At 43.6% G+C, this 22,955-nt stretch overlaps 1 protein-coding gene across 1 annotated transcript in view; it reads right to left on the bottom strand.

The window, feature by feature from the left end:
- Positions 1-22,955, bottom strand: part of LOC142312456 (uncharacterized) — a 136,321-nt gene that overhangs the window by 98,407 nt on the left and 14,959 nt on the right. Inside the window, exon 3 of the mRNA XM_075351400.1 lies at positions 20,485-21,617. Within this exon, the coding sequence (XP_075207515.1) occupies positions 20,485-21,535 (1,051 nt within the window). The 5' untranslated portion in view covers positions 21,536-21,617. The remainder of the gene's footprint in view (positions 1-20,484; positions 21,618-22,955) is intronic.

The following is a 22,955-nucleotide window of genomic DNA, read 5'->3' as shown; positions in this document are numbered from 1 at the left end:
GGGTTTTTTTTGGATGGTCATAACCTCATGTCAAGAGCAAGCCAACATCTTGCAATGCAGGTCATGTTTTAGAAGTGATAGAGGAACGTACAAGTAAAATCCGACCCATTGTTAAGAAATACAAAACCTTACATATTGATTTTGTACTCTTTAACATTTATGAATGTTTACAAAAAATGTTGACCATTGTAAACATTGATAAATGTTGTTGTTAAATTTTTATATTAAGTGTCAACTAAATCCTCTAGGCTAGTGATGCTTTCCTGTGTAGTCTCCATGGCATTGTCACCTACTGAATATGTTGGCTGCACAACACTAGATGTTGTAGTAAGTGACTGAATAGTGTTTCCACCTGTGACTGTTGTTGTGCTTGGCGCAAACATTGCTGTCGTTGTTGGAACAGATTGCTGACCTAGTGTAGGTGGTAGATATTGTTGCGACGGTACAGGCTGAGGATGTGTGTATGTGAAGTTGGTTGGGTAAGGCTGACTTTGAAAGTACTGCTGCTGTTGATTATGTTGCATATGGTAGGATGCTGGTTGATGTACCATTTGTAGGAGTCTATGAACATTACTTAGATTACTTTGATAGGTCATTGAGCTTTGCAAAGATGTCTGTTGTGGCCCTTGATGGTAAAAAGATAGCTGTTGTGATGGTATTTGTGTAACTAGTGTACCTGATTGTAGAGGTAGACTTGTAGGCCTATTTTGTGGTTCAGTTAGCAAAGAAGAAGGTGGCCATGGTATATGTGTTTGTTGCCCTACAGTATTTTGTTGAGAATAAGATGTCTGTTCATCAGTTTGGGTTTCCACAGTGTGTTGTGTAGTGTTTGTGTGTGGGCCACGTGGATTAGCTCTCCATTGCTCTATCACTTCAAAAACATATATTGGCTCAGGATCATGTTGGCATGCAGAAATCAGTGTGATTACAGACGCCCTCAACCTGTCCTGCCTATCAGGTGCAACCAATGCAAGAGAGGGAGCGACAATATGTCTCTCCATCACTCTATGGCATTAGTGAATTCATCATGTGCATTATTCTCGTATCAATGATCTCTGGCAGAGAATGTACAGTTAGGTCCAGAAATATTTGGACAGTGACACAAGTTTTGTTATTTTAGCTGTTTACAAAAACATGTTCAGAAATACAATTATATATATAATATGGGCTGAAAGTGCACACTCCCAGCTGCAATATGAGAGTTTTCACATCCAAATCGGAGAAAGGGTTTAGGAATCATAGCTCTGTAATGCATAGCCTCCTCTTTTTCAAGGGGCCAAAAGTAATTGGACAAGGGACTCTAAGGGCTGCAATTAACTCTGAAGGCGTCTCCCTCGTTAACCTGTAATCAATGAAGTAGTTAAAAGGTCTGGGGTTGATTACAGGTGTGTGGTTTTGCATTTGGAAGCTGTTGCTGTGACCAGACAACATGCGGTCTAAGGAACTCTCAATTGAGGTGAAGCAGAACATCCTGAGGCTGAAAAAAAAGAAAAAATACATCAGAGAGATAGCAGACATGCTTGGAGTAGCAAAATCAACAGTCGGGTACATTCTGAGAAAAAAGGAATTGACTGGTGAGCTTGGGAACTCAAAAAGGCCTGGGCATCCACGGATGACAACAGTGGTGGATGATCGCCGCATACTTTCTTTGGTGAAGAAGAACCCATTCACAACATCAACTGAAGTCCAGAACACTCTCAGTGAAGTAGGTGTATCTGTCTCTAAGTCAACAGTAAAGAGAAGACTCCATGAAAGTAAATACAAAGGGTTCACATCTAGATGCAAACCATTCATCAATTCCAAAAATAGACAGGCCAGAGTTAAATTTGCTGAAAAACACCTCATGAAGCCAGCTCAGTTCTGGAAAAGTATTCTATGGACAGATGAGACCAAGATCAACCTGTACCAGAATGATGGGAAGAAAAAAGTTTGGAGAAGAAAGGGAACGGCACATGATCCAAGGCACACCACATCCTCTGTAAAACATGGTGGAGGCAACGTGATGGCATGGGCATGCATGGCTTTCAATGGCACTGGGTCACTTGTGTTTATTGATGACATAACAGCAGACAAGAGTAGCCGGATGAATTCTGAAGTGTACCGGGATATACTTTCAGCCCAGATTCAGCCAAATGCCGCAAAGTTGATCGGACGGCGCTTCATAGTACAGATGGACAATGACCCCAAGCATACAGCCAAAGCTACCCAGGAGTTCATGAGTGCAAAAAAGTGGAACATTCTGTAATGGCCAAGTCAATCACCAGATCTTAACCCAATTGAGCATGCATTTCACTTGCTCAAATCCAGACTTAAGACGGAAAGACCCACAAACAAGCAAGACATGAAGGCTGCGGCTGTAAAGGCCTGGCAAAGCATTAAGAAGGAGGAAACCCAGCGTTTGGTGATGTCCATGGGTTCCAGACTTAAGGCAGTGATTGCCTCCAAAGGATTCGCAACAAAATATTGAAAATAAACATTTTTTTTGGGTTTGGTTTATTTGTCCAATTACTTTTGACCTCCTAAAATGTGGAGTGTTTGTAAAGAAATGTGTACAATTCCTACAATTTCTATCAGATATTTTTGTTCAAACCTTCAAATTAAACGTTACAATCTGCACTTGAATTCTGTTGTAGAGGTTTCATTTCAAATCCAATGTGGTGGCATGCAGAGCCCAACTCGCGAAAATTGTCTCACTGTCCAAATATTTCTGGACCTAACTGTAAATCCTCATGACGCCTATGTCTGCGACCACGGAACGTTTGAGCTAGTGTCTGAAGGTTATGTGTTGTTGTTCTTGGCTGTGTGCCTGCATGTGTTTGTGGACTACTCTCGCCAATAACTGGTGATGGGCCACTTTGTAGCCCTGTAGACTGGCCTGTGATTTGGGTAGTGGATTGACTTGTTCCCAAACCCAAATCTGATGACACTTCGTCTGCTTCTGGCTGGATGGTGTTCGGGGTTGTTGATAGGAGGTAGGCTCCATCTCAGATGCTGATGTAGCTGTTGCTGACAACACTGCGGACTGCGCCTCTTCACTTTCCTCAAGATTATCTTCGGTACTGTTTGATGAGATGACAAAATTAATGAATGATACAATAATAATTACAACAACCAGAAAATTACTTCATTCAAACTTACTTTGGAACCTCCATAATTGGCATTAGGTAGCTGAGTCTATCGTAGTGAATATATTTTTTCTTCTTTGCAGCAGCAGAGGTGGCAACAGGGTTAAACTCTTGGCGCAATTGGTCTCTTGCTGACCGCCAACGCCGTTTCACCAAATCCACTGTAAGAAAACATCAAAAGGATAATTAGGATTTATTATTAATTTAAAAAAAATGAAAACACCTCAATAAAATTTCAGCAAATTATGAAAAATTAAAAAAAAAAAAATGATAACCACAAAATCACGTCAGGCATAATTTGTAATTATAAACACATGAGCAACCCAACATACCCCTGTTTGTTATAAACAGAGATACATTTCAAAATCATGTTTTATGTATGTTTACAAAAAGGAATAAAGCAAAAAAATAAGGATACATTATAATGTCCGCACCAACATGCATTGCCATATGTTTACATATGTTCAAAAAACACTCCATTAAAAAAAAATGTATGCATACTTTCAAACAAACCATTAAACAACTATATTGGCCTACCATTGTGTATATGGATGCAGCTTTCACAAAAAAACTATATAGGTCTGTAACTATGTGTACATCTAGGCGAGTTGGTTTTACAACCTGAAATGTCGGTGTGAAGTGCATTTAATGCATGACATGTAATATTTCCATGTAATCAGCTAAAAAAAATGAGTACACTATCAATCCAAAAATAACCAAACTTTACTGTATGTGTGTCTCTGGTGTTGCTCAAAATGAGTCAGGACCATTAATACATGCATAATATTCTGTTTCAATATATAGACAATCAAGAAATAACGTCTGGAAATCCATTCTGAGTCTGAACTGGGTGCAAAAACGTAAAAAAACTACACTATATGGAGAGAAGGTATGCACACCAGTGACTATGTGAGGGGAATATATGGAAAGCAGAAACTGCTGTGTGAATACTGACATGAAAAATCCAATAGCTATATGTAGGAATGAAAATATGAAAAATGGAATCTGCATTACTGCCATGAACATATGAATCAAGAGAAATTTAGCTACTGAATTGATCAATGCAATAAAGCCCCAACACTACGCCAAAGTATTTCTCTACGTTGGGGTCCCTAGCTTGTGTGTGTCCTCTCATGCAGTTAAAAAAACTTACCGTGTATGGGAAGCTGAGACCCAGGCTATATATGCGTATGATGTGGCAGGTGTGGGTATGGCCGGGTTCACAAACGAAAGACTACAAATCAATCAAGAAATAACGTCTGGAACTCCATTCTGAGTCTGAACTGGGTGCACTCACACCTGCCACATCATACGCATATATAGCCTGGGTCTCAGCTTCCCATCCCATCTGCCCACCGTCTGCCACCTAGCCAATGTGTCCGGGCTCCGACCCTGACACCTGTCAGTTCAGCCTCAGGCCTATAGCAGAGGCCTGGACTTCACTCCACTCTACTCCACTCTCGACTCTCAACTCCTTTCCTGCCCCGGGCTCTCCAGACCCCTAGGTGGGCGTTTCCTTCCGTTTGGTCCCGCCCTCTGGTGTGCCTGTCTTTCCCTGGGGGAGGTGACTAGGGTTTTCTGGTTGGCTGTGTGTAACCTAGGTGACGGAAGGTGTTATGCGGGGGCCTACGTGTGACTACCTGCAGTGTCCGGGCGTCACACTGCAGTATCTGGCGATGCCACGGTCAGTACACCCTCCCGTCCTGAACTCCCCAGCCGCTGCACTGACATAAGGAGTGGGGCCACCCCCGGCCGAGAAGCCAAAACAGACACCCCCCAGCCGAAGACCCCCAAAGGAACTGTTACTGCACCTTTGGCCCCTGATTTCACAGCCCTCATGGCTGCGAAGCGGTCATCGTTCTGCAGCTTCTCCATGAAGGGACCCGAACTCCTAAGGATCCCTTCATGGAGAGCGACAACCACCTCTAGTTCAAATCAGGAAATAACGTCTGGAACTCCATTCTGAGTCTGAACTGGGTGCAAAAAAACCTAAAAAAAAAACCCTACATTAAATGGAGAGAAGGTATGCACACCAGTGACTATGTGAGGGGAATATATGGAAAGCAGAAACTGCTGTGTGAATACGGTCATGAAAAATCCAATAGCTATATGTAGAATTGAAAATATGAAAAATGGAATCTGCATTACTGCTATGAACATATGAATAAAGAGAAATTTAGCTATTGAATTGATCAATGCAACAGAGCCCCAACACTACGCCAAAGTATTATACAGCTTCCCATACACGGTAAGTTTTTTAACTGCATGAGAGGACACACACAAGCTAGGGACCCCAACGTAGAGAAATACTTTGGCGTAGTGTTGGGGCTCTATTGCATTGATCAATTCAATAGCTAAATTTCTCTTTATTCATATGTTCATAGCAGTAATGCAGATTCCATTTTTCATATTTTCAATTCTACATATAGCTATTGGATTTTTCATGACAGTATTCACACAGCAGTTGATGCTTTCCATATATTCCCATCACAGTCACTGGTGTGCATACCTTCTCTCCATTTAACCACCTCTAGTTCGGCCTGGAGGGCCCTGACCGTCGCACCGTGTTACTGCTTGTACCGCTTAGCGCAGTGGTCCCTGGAGAACTTGGCATTCTTCAACCGTTCCCGCAAATCACACATTTGCCGCCCCGTTTCCTCAAACGTCTGGAACATACACCCTATCCTCTCGGCGTATGCTTCGGTGTCCTCATTGGGGTCCAGGGCCCCCCAACACTCCTCCCCTGGTACCTTTGTTGCAGGGCCCGGCATGGCCCCCTTTCCTCGACCGCTGCTTGTGGTGGCCCCACATCTGGGTTTCTCCAGGTTGGGGTTCTGGGTCCTCCTCGGACTGGGATCCTGGGTCTCCCTGGGGCTACGGTCCCTGGTCCTCCTGGGGCTGGGGTCCAGGCTGGAATCCTGCCGGGCCACTTGCTTCCTAGTCCTCTGGGAGCTCCGTAATGGTTCCTCCGGTCTTGCTTCCTCACCCCCCCCGCAGATGGTAACCGAGGGGTGGGGGCCTGGGGAAGAGGAGACGGGTGTGGAAGTCCTGGAGCTAAGTCACCCACAATCTCCACCCAGCAGCTCCAGCAGCAGAATGACTCAGGCTCCTCCCCTCCACTACAGGTGCTGGATTGGCCCCCATAGTCCCCAGTCTTCAGCCCAATTGAACATTTGTAGGTAGAGATGAAGAAAAAGCTATATACAGTGGAACCTTGCTTAACGAGAACAATCTGTTCTGGGACTATGCTTGTTAATCATGTTACTCGTTCAGCAAAGCAAGATTTCCCATAGGAAATCATTGCAATGCAGACGATTCGTTCCACAATGGGTTAAATGTTCCATCCTGGTTCCCTATTCTATCATTCCACACATGCACAAACGCTCACAAACTCACACAAACACACACAAACACACAAGCACACATGCACACACACATATTATATGCTCACCTTACCTTCCATTCCATCGCCGGTCTCCTGGGACTTGCTGTTCTCCGTTGCGGGCCGTGTATCGGGTAACCATAACGACGAGGGCGGAACTTCCTGCTAGAGCGCTGACGTCAAAGGCAGAGCCGCTTACCTCTGATTGGCCAGCGCGCTGCCTTTGAGTAGCGGTGACAGGAACCAGGAAGTTCCTGCTTCGTCGCTATGGATGCCGATGCCTGGAGTGGAGTGGAGCGGAGCGAAGCACAACAGGACCCAGGAGACCGGCGATGAAATAGAAGGTACACATATTATATGCTCATCTTACCTTCCCTTCCACCGCCGGCCTCATGGTACTTGTAGTTCGCCGCAATGTACCCGGGAACTACAAGAACCATGAGGCCGGCGGTGGAACGGAAGGTAAGGTGAGCATAATACTGTATGTGTGTGCATGCGTGTGTGTTTGTGTGGACTGCAAGTGCGGGTCAGAGTGCGGTGGATGTACGGAACCGGAAGTGTGTGCGGTGAGAATTTTGCTCGTCCAGCAAAGCTTTCTCGTTAAGCGGGTTACAAATTTACAGAAAGCTTTGCTTGTTAAGCGAGATTCTCGTTAAGTGGGTTACTCGTTAAGCGAGGTACCACTGTACATACCCAAAAGAGTAAACCAGTATGCACAAACATTGGGACGACCTGGATTCAGATTCTGGTTGAGACATGCTTGAATTTAATGAAGAACATGCAGAGAATGATTCAAGCAGTGTTGAAAGAGAAAAGGTGGATTTACAAAACCCTAACAAATTAATAAATTAGATTTTTAGGAGCAAAACAGAAAAATGCAGTGACATGGCAAGAATCTGCATAACCAATCATATGCTAAATAGTTAAAGTCAAATTTATGTATGAGATAGCTGTGAGAATACAAAATATTTTTCTATATGCTTATCTACTGTGAGAGTACAATATATACATATATATATATATATATATATATATATATATATATATATATATATATATATATATAGTTTCTCTATAACCACTATATACTTTTTTATAACCAAGTTCTCTTTTGTATATGAGGAGCAAGATGGAGTTTTAAAGTCTGCAGCTGATATCAGATATATGTATATATATATATATATATATATATATATATATATATTTCAGTTTGTTTTCGGATTACTGCTACATATCAGGAAAAGTATGCATACCCAAGATCACCAACTGGACTGACACAATGCAATGGAATGCAGATGTGATAAGACTGGCTACCTGTGCAAGTCCAAATTCAAGGCTGAGACATTACCTGCCAGAGACATTGCCAGAGATGGAGTCGGAAAATAGGAGGCGCTGAGAGGAATTTCCAACATAGATAAACGTCACAGACTTTTTGCATATTTTTTAACATAGTGAATGGCATACATAGAAATTTCACTAAAAGATTAACCCATTCCTGTTCTCTATAAAAAGATTGTAAAAAAATAAAGCACATCACTCTTGTGCACCTACCCTCACTGAGAGGGGGATTAAACCAGATATCTATGTGGTCTAAAGCGGGCTTTACACGCTGCGACATCGCTAGCATCAGCTAGCGATGTCGAGCGCGATAGCACCCGCCCCTGTCGTACATGCAATATTGTGTGATCGCTGCCGAACATTATCGCTACGGCAGCGTCACACGCACATACCTGTGCAGCGACGTCGCTATGACCACCGAACAATACCTCCCTCAAGGGGGAGGTGCGTTCGGTGTCCTAGCGACGTCACTGCGGCGTCACTAAGCGACCGGCCAATAGAAGCGGAGGGGCAGAGATGAGCGGGACGAAATATCCCGCCCACCTCCTTCCTTCCGCATTGCCGGTGGAGGCAGGTAAGGAGATGTTGTCGCTCCTGCGGTGTCACACATAGCGATGTGTGGTGCCGCAGGAACAACGATCAACATCGCTAATAAGCAATTAACAATTTTTTGATTCAGGACGACCTCTCCGTGGCGAACGATTTTGCCAATTTTGCGATCGACTAAGGTCGCTCGTATGTGTCACATGCTGCGATGTCGTTAACGTCGCCGGATGTGCGTCACAAACACTGTGACCCCAACGATAATACGTTAACGATATCGTAGCATGTAAAGCCCGCTTAAGTCTCTTTGCCGGCACTCAGTAACTATTAACCAGAGCTTTTAGCAGACATTCACTGATAAGAACATAATTTCCGAAACTATGGAATTTCTCCTTGACAATAGCCAAGATGATTGTTTATAAAATGATGATAATCTCAACTTCAAAACATTATGGGGAAAAATGCAGCATTTTTAACCTTTTGCTCATCAGTGTCTGAAAATGTGAAATGTTCTGTGCACATGGAATATTGTTTTTTATTGGATTTTTAGAAAACAGACGTCTATAAGTAACTGTATATATTATAATTCTAATGTAACTTCTAACGTGCTTTCCTTTTCTTGTTTTCTTTCTTGCCTTTACTTTGACCATCTCTATTGTGTGTTCTTCTACACTTTGTCAATCACAAGTGCATCTTAATAAATTCGAATATCAAAAAGTTAATTTTTTTTAGTAATTCAATATAAAATGTAAAAACACATTATATAGAGTAATTACACACAGAGGGATCTATTTTACGTATTTATTTCTGTTAATGTTGATGATTATGACTTGGGCTGCTTTCACACTTCCGTTGTTTTGCATCAGTCACAATCCGTCGCCTTGAGGAATTACGGTATCCTGCAAAATATTTTTAAGAATCCATTTTTTCCCCATAGACTTCTATTAGCGACGGATTGTGACCGATGGCCCTGCGTTGCAGCCGCCGCGTGACGGATCAGTTGTTAACTGACTGACCGTCAGGCGGGAGCAATGCTGATTTGTAACGTTTTTTTGTGTGTAGCGGATCGTTTTTTTACTCTGAAAATGCGCACAGTAAAAAAACATGGTCTACTGTAAATTCAGTTCCAGCGGTCGGAACGATCAGCTGATCGGCCGGCAGCCGTCTTTTGTGAACGTTCAGCTGATCGCCTGGTGGCCGCCTTTTGTGAACGATTAGCTGATTGTTCACAAAAGCCGGCCGCCGGTAAAACAGTAAAAAGAAAAAAAAAAACAGATTTTTTTTTGCAGCATCATTCACATCAGTTGTGCCACTATCTGCAACGCATCCCTTGCATCAGTTACACAACTGGATGCGACGGATGCAAAACAATGCAAGTGTGAAAGCAGCCTTACAGCCAATGAAAACCCAAAAGTCATTATCTAAGAAAATTAGAATATTATATAAGACAAACTAAAAAACTGATTTTACAGTAAATCTACTCAATACTTGGTCGGGGCTCCTTTTGCATGAAATGCAGCATAGCATGGAGGCGATCAGCCTATGGCACTGCTGAGGTGTTATGGAAGCCCAGGTTGCTTTGATAGCAGCCTTCAGCTCGTCTGCATTGTTGGTCTGGTGCCTCACATCTTTCTCTTGACAATATCCAATAGATTGTCTATGAGGTTTAGGTCAGGCGAGTTTGCTGACCAATCAAGCATAGTGATACTGTGGTTAGTAAACCAGGTATAGGTACTTTTGGCAGTGTGGACAGGTGCTGCAAGAAAATGAAATCTCCAATCGCCAAAAAGCTTGTCAGCAGAGGGAAGCATGAAGTGCTCTGAAATTTCCTGGTAGACGGTTGCACTAACTTTGGTCTTGAAACACAGTGGAGCTACACCAGCAGATGACATGGCTCCCCAAACCATCACTGATTGTGGAAACTCACATTAGACCTCCAGCAGCTTGGATTGTGGCGTCTCCACTCTTCCTCCAGACTCTGGCACATTGATTTCCAAATGAAATGCAAAATTTACTTTAATTTGAAAACAACATCTTGGACACTGAGAACTGTCTAGTTCTTTTTCTCCTTGGCCCAGGTAAGACGCTTCTGTCATTGTCGATTGGTTATGAGTGGCTTGACACAAGGAATCCACAGTTGCAAAAGATGTGGAAACCACACAATGGAGTTTTAGAAATCCACTTAATTTATTGAAAAATTATTTAAGATTACAAAGAGACAAAACTCTATATAGTTGAAACAAAGTAGCAAAAGAGACGACTGACAAGGAGGTAATAAATCTCAGAAGGTGGGGACCAGAAAACTGCAAAAAAAATTTTTTCCATGTTAAAGGGCAGTCTGGAGGAACGCGTACAAAATACTGAAAGTAAATATATGTTGCTATGAATCTGCCTTCCGCAGGCCAAATATCCCATAAATCCTCCATGGTATACAGTGGCTATCCACTTAAGGTACTGTGGGTCCCTATCATGTATCCCACAAGAAAAAAAATCGCACCAATAGTATTTACCTTGGGAACGCACAGAGTGGTATCTAGCAGCCTTCCCGATATCCAGGCGGAATCAAGCAGTTGCTGGTCAGAGGCCCGACGCGTGTTTCATGATCCTTTTTCAAGGGCCACCACACGTCTGATTACACCCGAGGGGCTCATATTTATCTAAAGTTCCCACCACGGAAACGCTAAGCGGATCGCTATCTGCGCACGCGCTGCCAGCGGGACCCGGAAGTTGTTTATCATACACCCGGCGGTCGTCATTGGACCTATGCGCATGTGTGGGGAAATCACCCCAGACGTCACTTAACGCATGCGCGGTCTGATATTTTGACACCGTCGGGTGTATGCACCCGAAAGTCCCATCTGTCCAGCGCATACAATACGACCACTCAACCAATCGTGGGGGGACACAAGCAGCTAAACTGGCAGCAAAGAAAACTGCCACACACATCAAGTCAGTACCGGGGTATCACAAAAAAGAGATTATTATAAAGAATACTAATTTACTGAACGATGTCATGTCTAGATTCACAAAATAAAATGCTACAGTAAATCGTTCCTGCACAAAAACATAAATACAGATTCTCCGCCCTACAATAGCATATAATGGGATATGTATCCATGCACAGATGACCACATATATTAGACATCAGTGTGAAATATAGATATGACATCAATAACAATGATCATTAGAATAACCTCACCGATAACATACATATCGAATCACACAAATGTATATTGTTACATTAGTAGTGAGACATTAATTGCTTCAGTTTCTCATTTTTTCTCTTTTTTTCTCTTTTTTGTCTGTGTTTTTTCTTCTATTTCATCCATCCCAGTGGTATGATCCATCACTACACCAACACAAACGAATGGCCCACTCGGTTAAAGGGAGCTGCATAAGGTAATTATCACCCATCAGATTTACATTGCTACAAAAGAAGACAGACAACATATAATTAAAATCACATAAAGGATTAAAAAATAAGCATAGGAGCACCAGAAAAAGTTCCAAAACATGTGGAGCTCATCATTATATACAGTAGTATAAGGTGGCGGAACAACACAAGGTTTATACCCACATATCATCAAAATGGACAATAGGTTCATGGTGTCTTAAATGTGGAGATACGGAGCAAAGCTAAATTGCTCATTCAGGCCTACAGGGGAGGACGTGCCCAGTGTGAAAATCCTCTTGCATTCTAGTCTAGCCAACATATTCTTTAGGTTACCACCACGGATCCCGACGTAGATCTGGTCAATCCCCATCACTCTTAGGCCCCTTGGGTCACAGTTGTGGTATAGTTTAAAGTGTCTGGGGAGAGTCCTTAGCAGCGACGGGTCCGTGACAGTGGTGCCTTCAGAATATCCCACACGTGTTCGCGTATACGCATCCGTAATTGTCTGGATGTCAGACCTATATATACGCGATCACACGGGCAAGTGGCATAGTATATAACGTGTACTGCTGCAGGAGATATATTTTTTGATTTTAAAACTTTGTTTTTTATCAACTGAGTAAAACTCCTTCCCCCTTACAATATTGCCAGATCTACATGATACAGTCACCACACGTAAAGCACCCGACTGTTGGAGGGCCAGTACCCAAAAACCCTGTTGAACGCTTTGCCACATAGTGGCTATCAACTAGTAGATCTCTAAGACTCCTACCTCTACGTGAGGTCATAAGTGGAGTCTCAGACAATCTATTCTCCAAAACTGTATCCGTCTGTAAGACAGACCAGTGTTTTGAAAGGGCCTCTCTTATCCTCCCCCATTGGCCATTAAAAGTTGAAATGAACCGTAATTCACCACTCCCCTCCCTTTGTCCATTCAGATGGGATTGATATAACAATTGGTCCCTTGATGTGGTCTTTGCTATTTGGTATCCATTTTTGATACCACGGATGCCATAGCCACGCTCCCTAAATCGCACACACAGGTCCTCGGCTTGTTTTTCAAATCTCTGCGGTGTGGATCAGATTCTTTTTGCTCTAAGAAACTGCCCCGTGGGTATGGCTCTGATCGTGGACCTTACATAGGCTGAGGATGCGTGCAATAACGCATTGACCGAAGTAGTCTTGCGATATAAATCAGTCTCGATCGTTCCGCCCTCACCCACCTCCACTACAACATCCAAAAAATCCACCCTTCTCTTATCCACCTTATATGTCAACTTTATATTAAAGTCATTCTGATTCAATTCAGACATAAATTGGTCAAGCAGAGACCGGGTACCTTGCCAGAGGAGCAGCACATCGTCAATATAACGATACCAGCAGACTATATTCTGGGCAAGGGGCAGTTCATGAAGTATAGACTGCTCCCACCTGCCCAGAAACAGCCCTGCATAAGATGGCGCACATGCCGCTTCCATGGCGGTACCCCGTCTCTGCAAAAAGAACCGATCTTTAAAGGTGAAGATGTTGTGGTGGAGGATAAAGTCCAAAAGGTCCACAATCAGGCCACACAGGGGGGCGTCCCACACACTCACCGCCAAGAAATATCTTACAGCCTCTAATCCCTGCGTGTGCGATATACATGTATATAGGGCCTCGACATCCGCGGTAACAAGCCACATATCAGGTTCAATTTGTATTCCGTCAAGTTTCTTCAATAGGTCATTGGTATCTTGAAGATATGTAGGTAAATTACGTACCAATGGTTTAAGGTAGAAATCTACAAAGGTACATATAGGCTCACAAAGGCCGCCAATCCCCGAGACGATAGGATGTCCTGGGGGATTGACGGCATCTTTGTGAACCTTTGGCAAGAGGTAAAAGGTCGGTAATTTAGGAGATTTAACTAACAGACCCTCTCTCACTTTGGGAGTGATGGTCCCCTCCACCAATGCTTCATCCAGGATCATCATTAGTACAGTTTTATACTCTACCAGAGGGTTTGCAGGGAGTCTACTATAGGTCTCACCATCATTAAGCTGGCGAAAGGCCTCTCTTTCGTATTTTGATGTTGGCCATATTACGACGTTTCCGCCCTTGTCTGCGTTTTTGATAACGACATCCGTCATCTGACGGAGTTCTTGAATTGCCGCTCTTTGCTGTCTTGTCAGATTGTCCTTTGAGCTGTATCTAGGGATCTTTTTTTGCTCTCTCATGACCAATCTAACAAAGATCTCTACCTGTGGGCAGATTGACAAGGGAGGGAACGTCGTTGATCTGGGAAAAATCTCCCTTGGGAACACCCCCGAGGTCCCCATATTATTTTCAATCTCAAGGTCCTCCAAGGCTGCAATGGCTTCCTGTTCTTTCACATCCAGTGCCTCTTTGCCCCCTTCTGCCTTGGTATGTAATTTACCAATTTACGAGCAAACAGGTGCAGGTCTTTAGAAGCTGTAAATAAATCAAATGTTCCAGTGGGCACAAAAGATAAGCCCAACTGTAAAGGTGGCTTTACACACTGCAACACCGCAAATGACATCGCTGTAACGTCACCGGTTTTGTGACGTAATAGCGACCTCCCCAGCGACATTGCAGTGTGTGAAACATATCAGCGACCTGGCCCCTGCTGTGAAGTTGCTGATCGCTACAAATCGTTCAGGACCATTCTTTGGTCCTTTGTTTTCCGCTGTGCAGCATGATCGCTAGAAAGTCTCAGTGTGTAAAGGGGACTTTACAGCGACTTCGTTAGCGACTTCCCTTTCAAAAAGCTGCTTTACAACGTCCCCAATGACTAACTAAGTCGTGCTGCAGGTCCGGATCGCTGTTGAGTCGTTGGCCAGGTCTGCCTGTTTGACAGCTCACCAGCGACTCACCAGAGACTTTGTAGCGATCCCGGCCAGGTTGGGATCGCTGGTGGGATCGCTAGAAAGTCTCAGTGTGTAAAGGGGCCTTTAGACCTGCACCTGTGTCTCAGTCAGTTTATGTGAGGATAAATTAATTACCTCCAGTTGGCTTTTTTTGGTCTTCTGTTGATCCTGGAGTGTAGTGGGGGATATCCCCTTCCTCTTCCCTTGAGTTGGTCCCCGGTTGTTTCTATAACCCTCTGTGGTTTTTCTACTGGAATGTGGGTGGTTATCTCTTTCCTCCATATCCACGCTTTCACCAGAAGTACGAGAGGATAGGGATATAGATCTAGGTCTGTAGCTATTAAAACGACCCTTCCTCCACCTATATACCTGCTTGCTCTGAAAATAATTTTTATCTCTGATTAATTTTTTGGTTTTAGTGGCCCTAATCTCACTCTCCCATTTGGAGAAATCGCTTTCTACCTCTCTATTAAATTTAGGCAATGTGGCTAGGTGTAGACGGCATTTCTATGAATTTGGCAATAAGAGTGGCAGGACCCTGGCTAGAGCTCTGAGGACTCAGAGAGCGAGAGGATATGTCTCTAAGGTGCACACCGCGGGAGACAGGTGGGCTACTTTGCCGAAAGACATTGCCTCCACTTTTAAAGATTTCTATTCCACCCTCTATGCAATTGATGAGGGGCGGTCTGAGAGGGCCAGGACGGAATTGCGTAGCCGTATACGGATGTACATCGCGGACTCCGGCTTGGGACATCTCAAACCGGAGGCTGCGGCCGATCTGGAAAGGCCCATCTCGGAGGAGGAATACCGGTCCGCACTTAAAAGATCTCCCACAGGTAAGGCCCCTGGCCCGGATGGTTTCCCTCTGCTCTATTACAAAAAGGTGGATTCCATTTTGATTTCCCCATTTCTCTCAGCATTCAACCATGGCCCACATTCTGAAGCTGCCCCCTTGCCAAGGGATACCCTAGCTGCTAATATAGTAGTTATCCCTAAAGAGGGCAAAGACCCTACTTCATGCTCTAGTTACCGACCCATTTCCCTCCTCAACACAGATCTGAAGCTCTTCACTAGGATTCTTTCGGATAGACTTTCTCCATTGCTTGGGGAGATTGTTCACCCAGACCAGGCTGGGTTCATGACGGGTAGGGAAGCAAGGGACAACACGACTAAGGCTCTGAACATAATACACAAGGCTAAATCCGATGGGCTGCCTTTGATGCTTCTGTCGACCGACGCAGAAAAAGCGTTCGACAGAGTTAACTGGATTTTTATGGAGGAGGTCCTGCGGGCAGTGGGGTTGGGGAGCATGATGCTTGCTTGGATTTGTTCCTTGTACAGCATCCCTTCGGCAGCAGTCAGAGTGAACGGTCTCCTTTCAGAGAGATTCCCCATTCGCAATGGAACAAGACAGGGCTGTCCTCTCTCGCCCTTGATTTTCATATTGACTCTGGAACCCCTGCTCAGTCGGATCAGAGGCAACATTAACATATCGGGCCCTAACGTCTCAGGTTCTACTTATAAAATCGCGGCTTATGCGGACGACTTGCTTTTTTTTATTACCGACCTTCGGGTTTCCCTCCCTAATCTTCTGAGAGAGTTGGAAACATACTCCTCTCTATCCAACTTTAGAATTAATATGTCAAAATCGGAGGCCCTAAATATATCTCTCCCCCTTGAGCAATTCACATCGCTACAATCCGCGTTCGAGTTTAGGTGGGCTAGCCAGTCCTTGAAGTATTTTGGGCGTTCAGTTGACTGCGGACTCTAGTCAAATTTACAAGTTGAATTATCTCCCGCTCCTGCAATCAATTAGAAAAGATTGCGCTAACTGGGGGAAGGGCTACTTCACATGGTTCGGGAGATGTGCAATATTGAAGATGAATATCCTGCCACGTCTCTTATACCTCTTTCAATCCTTGCCGATTAGGATCCCTAGCTCTTTCTTCAAGGAACTGGCTTCTCTACATATCAAATTTATCTGGGCCAACAAACCTGCGAGACTTTCCCGGTCTCTCTTGTGCAGACCTAAGAGTAGGGGAGGCCTGGGTATCCCAGACCTTAAAAAGTACTATTTGGCCACGCACATGGTTAGGGTATTGGACTGGTGCCGCCATTCCAGCACAAAGCCGTGGGTGGCCCTAGAACAGAGTTTCTCGGAAATACATCTCCCGGCCACCCCCTGGCTTTTGAACCTCTCCCTGCCTGCTCTGAGATCCCATCCTACCATTGGCGCCACTCTTGAATGCTGTTTGAGAGGGGAGGTCAGACGTCTCCTCTTGCCAGTGCCTTCCCCCATGTCACCCATACTAGGTGACCCGGAATTCCGTCCTGGTCTCTCGGACCCGGTCTTTAGAAATTGGGTTCAGGGGGGCAAATTCAGAGCTTGCCATCTGGGTAGAGAGGGGGAATGGCCTTCACTAGCGGATATCCGGGGCCTCTTGCCTTCGGGTCCCCTGGGGGATTGGAGGGCCATGCAGTTGAGGCACTTCGTGCACTCCCTCCCTCGCTTCAGTCGATATGCCGGACCTCCTACGGGATTCGAAAAGTTGTGCCTGGGAGAGGGAGTCTTACGGCACTCACTATCCCTGGTATACAACATGCTATCAGATCCGGGGGATTTGCCCCCCCCCGGCCTACCTGCTGCAGTGGGAGAGGGACCTGGGGATTAGTTTATCTGACTCACAAAGAAACAACATCCTCCAGCTGGCACATAGAACTTCGATCAGTTCCAGACTGTTGGAAGCTAATTACAAACTGTTGGCTAGGTGGTACAGGGTCCCGACCAGACTCCATAGAATGTTTCCCTCAGTTGACCCGGTTTGTTGGAGATGCGGTCTGGGGGAGGGTGATTTTGTGCACATTTTTTGGTCTTGCCCTTCTCTGCAGCGGTTTTGGTCAGAAGTGGGGGAGGTAATCAGACGAGTGACCGGTACTACTGAGACAATGGGTCCGGAGCTATTTATTCTACAGCTATCCGAACTCCCGGTCTCTAAATATAGGAGATCATTGCTTAGATTTCTGGTCATGTCTGCCTTGTCTTGCATCCCGCTTGGTTGGAAGTCTACTACCCCCCCCACGGTGACACAGTGGGTTTCGCGGATTAACGATCTGATGCATATGGAGGATTTGACATCCTCTATTAACGACCGCCAGGAAGACTTTTATAGGACATGGTTTCCATGGTTGGAGTTCACCTACTCGGCGGAGTACGCGGACTTGTTCTCGGAACCTCAGGAGTCGTGATTCACCTTTTTTTTTTTCTCTTTCTTTCTCCCCCTCTCTCTCTCCCTCGCCCCCCTCTTCCTTCCTCCCTAAACTACTCCCTGACCCTCCCCCCTGCTTTCTTCTCCCACTCCTTCCTTTATATCTCTCTTTCTCTACAGGCCTTCAATCTTTTTCAGGCTTTGATTTCTTTTTCTTCGCTCTTCTCCCTACTTACATTAAGTTGGGTCGGCTTATAAAAGGTGTAAACTGGGCCAGACTTGAGTAGTAGTGGGGATGGGAATTGCATATGTGTGCTGACTGTTTGTATATATATTACCGTCATTTCTGTAATAATACCTGCGTCCCAGTGGGGAGCAGGGGATGTAATGTTTGATACGAGTTTGGCTTTAAAATAAAGAATTTAAAAAAAAAAAAAAAATTTAGCCAATGTTTCCTCAGTGAGTTCTTTTTTGAGGTTTTCTTGAATGTTTTCAATTTCAATTTCCAGGTCATTTACATTTGTCTCGTTCAATTTGATCAATAACTCCATGAATTGTTTAGAGCAAGCATTGGCACACCCCTCCCAGGCATTTACAAACCATTCTTCCTGAATAGGGAACGAGGGGAACACCTGGATCCTAAGACCACGAGGGATTAGACCCTTGGAAATATACTGTTCAAGATAACCCTTGTTCCACCATAGTTTCGTACGTTTTTGCAATAGCTGTTTTAGCTTCAACATGTCCGCCTGGTGATCGTTATACTTATTATTAAGACCACCATTGAGATCCTCCTTGAAGGCCTCATTTATGTGTGAGCGCCAGGTGTTGTCTCGCGCTCTAAAATCCATAGTTCCTGAATATAGAACTGTGAATAACACAGAAACAATACAGATGAAAAAAATATTCATAAAACAAATGGGGGAAGACATATTACCAACCATCATTAGGTGCAAGTGCACATATATTCCCCCATAATTGGAAATATTAAAGGATCTACTCCTACATAATATGCAAAAGATGTGGAAACCACACAATGGAGTTTTAGAAATCCACTTAATTTATTGAAAAATTATTTAAGATTACAAAGAGACAAAACTCTATATAGTTGAAACAAAGTAGCAAAAGAGACGACTGACAAGGAGATAATAAATCTCAGAAGGTGGGGACCAGAAAACTGCAAAAAAAAAATTTTTTCCCATGTTAAAGGGCAGTCTGGAGGAACGCGGACAAAATACTGAAAGTAAATATATATTCCTATGAATCCGCCTCCCACAGGCCAAATATCCCATAAATCCTCCCTGGTATACAGTGGCTATCCACTTAAGGTACTGTGGGTCCCTATCATGTATCCCACAAGAAAAAAAATCGCACCAATAGTATTTACCTTGGGAACGCACAGAGTGGTATCTAGCAGCCTTCCCGATATCCAGGCGGAATCAAGCAGTTGCTGGTCAGAGGCCCGACGCGCGTTTCGTGATCCTTTTTCAAAGGCCACCACACGTTGTCTGATTACACCCGAGGGGCTCATATTTATCTAAAGATCCCACCACTGCGCATGCGCCGCCAGCGGGACCCGGAAGGAATCCACAGTTGTAGCCCATGTCCTGGGTACATCTATGTGTGGTGACTCTTGAAGCACTGACTCCAGCAGCAGTCCACACCTTGTGACTCTCCCCCAAATTTTTGAATGGCTTTTTCTTAACAATCCTATCAAGGCTGCGGTTATTCCGGTGCACCTTTTCTACTACAATTTTTCCTTCCATTCAACTGTCCATTAATATGCTTGGATACAGCACTCTGAACAGCCAGCTTCAGTAGAAATGACCTTTTGTGGCTTACACTCCTTGTGGAGTATGTCAATGACTGCCATCTGGACATCTGTCAAGTGAGCAGTCATCCTCATGATTTTGTAGTCTACTGAACCAGATTAAGGGACCATTTTGAATGCTTAGGAAGCCTTTGCAGGTGTTTTGTGGTAATTATTCAAATTTTCTGAGATAATGACTATTTTAATTGGCTGTAAGCCATAATCAATAACATTAACAGAAAGAAACAATTGAAATATATCATAATGTTTATAAAGACTATATAAATGTTTCACTTTTTGTATTGAATTACTGAAATAAATTAACTTTTTGATGATATTCTACGTTATTGAGATGCACCTGTATATTGCATCTCCCTGTGTGATTTTTTCTTAATGGTCAACAAATTATAATTTTCAAGTAGAACATTTCTAAAACATCTAGGTATGATAATGGATTCCACCCGTGTGATTTTTGTGATATTCAAAAAGATTGCATTTGTATGTAAAATATTTCCCACATTCTATCGTGAAACAGACTTCTCCCCTGTGTGAGCTCTCTGGTGTCCAGAGATTTTTGGATAAAATATTTCCCACACTCAGAATAGGAATACGGCTTCTAACCTGTGTGAGTTCTCTGATGTAAAACAAGATCTGATTTCTGTGGAAAACATTTGCCACATTCTGAACATAAAAATGGCTTCTCTCCAGTGTGAGTTCTCTGATGTATAACAAGAAGTGATTTCTGTGCAAAATATTTCCCACATTCTGAACATGAAAATGGCTTATCCCCTGTGTGAGTTCTTTGATGTATAACAAAACTTGATTTATGTGCAAAACATTTCCAACATTCTGAACATGAAAATGGCTTCTCTCCTGTGTGAATTCTTTGATGTATAACAAAACGTGATTTCCGTGCATAACATTTCCCACATTCTAAACATGAAAAAGGCTTCTCCCCTGTGTGAGTTCTCTGGTGTGCAACAAGATCGAATTTCTGTGGAAAACATTTCCCACATTCTGAACATGAAAATGGCTTCTCCCCTGTGTGAGTTCTTTGATGTATAACAAGAAGTGATTTATGTGCAAAACATTTCCCACATTCTGAACATGAAAATGGCTTTTCTCCTGTGTGAGTTCTTTGATGTGTAACAAAACGTGAATTATGTGCAAAACATTTCCCACATTCTGAACATGAAAATGGCTTATCCCCTGTATGAGTTCTTTGATGTACAACAAGATCTGATTTCTGTGCAAAACATTTCCCACATTCTGAACATGAAAATGGCTTCTCTCCTGTGTGGATTCTTTGATGTATAACAAAACGTGATTTATGTGCAAAACATTTCCCACATTCTGAACATGAAAATGGCTTCTCCCCTGTGTGAGTTCTTTGATGTTCAACAAGATTTGATTTCTGTGCAAAATATTTCCCACATTCTGAACATGAAAATGGCTTCTCTCCTGTGTGGGTTCTTTGATGTATAACAAAACGTGATTTATGTGCAAAACATTTCCCACATTCTGAACAGGAAAAAGGCTTCTCTCCTGTGTGGGTTCTTTGATGTATAACAAAACGTGATTTATGTGCAAAACATTTCCCACATTCTGAACAGGAAAAAGGCTTCTCCCCTGTTTGAGTTTTCTGGTAACGAAAAGACTCTGAAGAAAATCTTTTCTCCCCTGTGTGAATTTTTTTAGATTCTAAAGTTGAAAATGACGTTTTTACTGTAGGAGCATTTCTATTTTGAATGCTTGTTTTGTGACTTATATTTTTCTTAATAGTCTGAGATAAATCAGAAGGTAGGACCTGTACAAAAGAATGAGATGATACATCTTTGCTTTGGAGAGATGATCCTATATCTGGAGCCATGGCATTCACTTCAGTTATATCTTGTGTGATATCAAGGTCATCTGATTTAAAAACTGAAGAGGTCAGTTGTATCTCTGATCTCCTGCCAAGAATAAAAATTATTTTTTAATATATAAAAATGAAAGGATACGATTTATAAAATAGCTAAAGAAACTGCAAGTTATGTAGCAATCTATAATTAGAATAATTATTTACTGAAACAAAAAATGTTCATAATTTAATACTAGACCTCAAAACAGGAACCAGTAGACCATGATGTTCAACCCTCTTTTTTTCATTTTGCCTCCCATATATTGGAATAATAATCCACCAAATAATGTTGTCTGGCTAAAATTATACCAAAAACTTACTTGGTCAGAGGAAAAATGAAGGGTTTCCACATTAGTTATAGCTGAACGACTCTTGAAAAGCAATATGGCTGCATAATCCAATCCAGGAAACTGCAAAAGCCAAATGTTCTTGATGCTTCTCAGCGTTGCAGTGGCCCAAACACTGTTACTATCCACGTTTGGCATTGCCACAGGGAAGAACCCATATAAACATTTACGGTTTATGTGTTTCCTGAAGCCTAAGGCCATGTGCGCACTGGGAAATGGAATTTTCTTCAGAAAATTCCGCATGCTCTCAAAGATTACCGCACCCGCGGTAAAAAACCGCGGCAAACCGCACCCGAAAACCGCATGCGGTTTGCCGCGGTTTCACCGCGGTATTGTTCGCGGTATTGCCGCTGTTTTGCAGTGTGCGGGTTGGGATGTGCTTTATTGCATTCAATGCAATAAAGCACATTGAAGAAAAAAAAAAAAAAAAAAGTCATTTAATTCTGAGATAGTAGATAGATAGACAGAAGAATAGATAGAGGGATAGATAGATAGACAGCCAGATAGAGGGATAGATAGAGGACAGATCGCTGCATTTCCCACGGTCGGCAGTGAGTTCACATTACCGGCCGTGGGAAATGACCGGTAATTACCTCTGCTGTCTGTTGCATTCATTCAGCGCTGTGTCTGTGACACATCGCGGCTGGATGTCAGCAGTGCAGGACCCTGTGGATTATGCCGGAGCTCTGTGGATTACGCCGGAGCTTTGGTGCGGGAGGGGTTAATAAAAGGGTGAACGAGGCTTGTTTGTTTTATTTAAAATAAAGGATTTTTCGGTGTCTGTGTTTTCTTCACTTTACTTACGGGTTGATCATGTCAGCTGTCACATAGATGCTGCCATGATCAAGCCTGGAGTTAATGGCGGTGATCCACCACCATTAACCCCTTGTTGTATTACCCTGACCGCCACTGCTACACGGCGGCAGGAAGAGCCGAGGACACGCCGGTGCTGCCGCATATTGCATGCGACAGTCCCGGGGCAGCTGTGGCTGATATTCTCGGCTGCGGGAGGGGGAGTGAGGCGGGGGACATTAACCCTGCCC

Source organism: Anomaloglossus baeobatrachus, chromosome 5 (genome assembly GCF_048569485.1).
Source record: "Anomaloglossus baeobatrachus isolate aAnoBae1 chromosome 5, aAnoBae1.hap1, whole genome shotgun sequence".
Taxonomy (NCBI): Eukaryota; Metazoa; Chordata; class Amphibia; order Anura; family Aromobatidae; genus Anomaloglossus; species Anomaloglossus baeobatrachus.
This window is presented reverse-complemented; position numbering and strand designations above follow the sequence as displayed.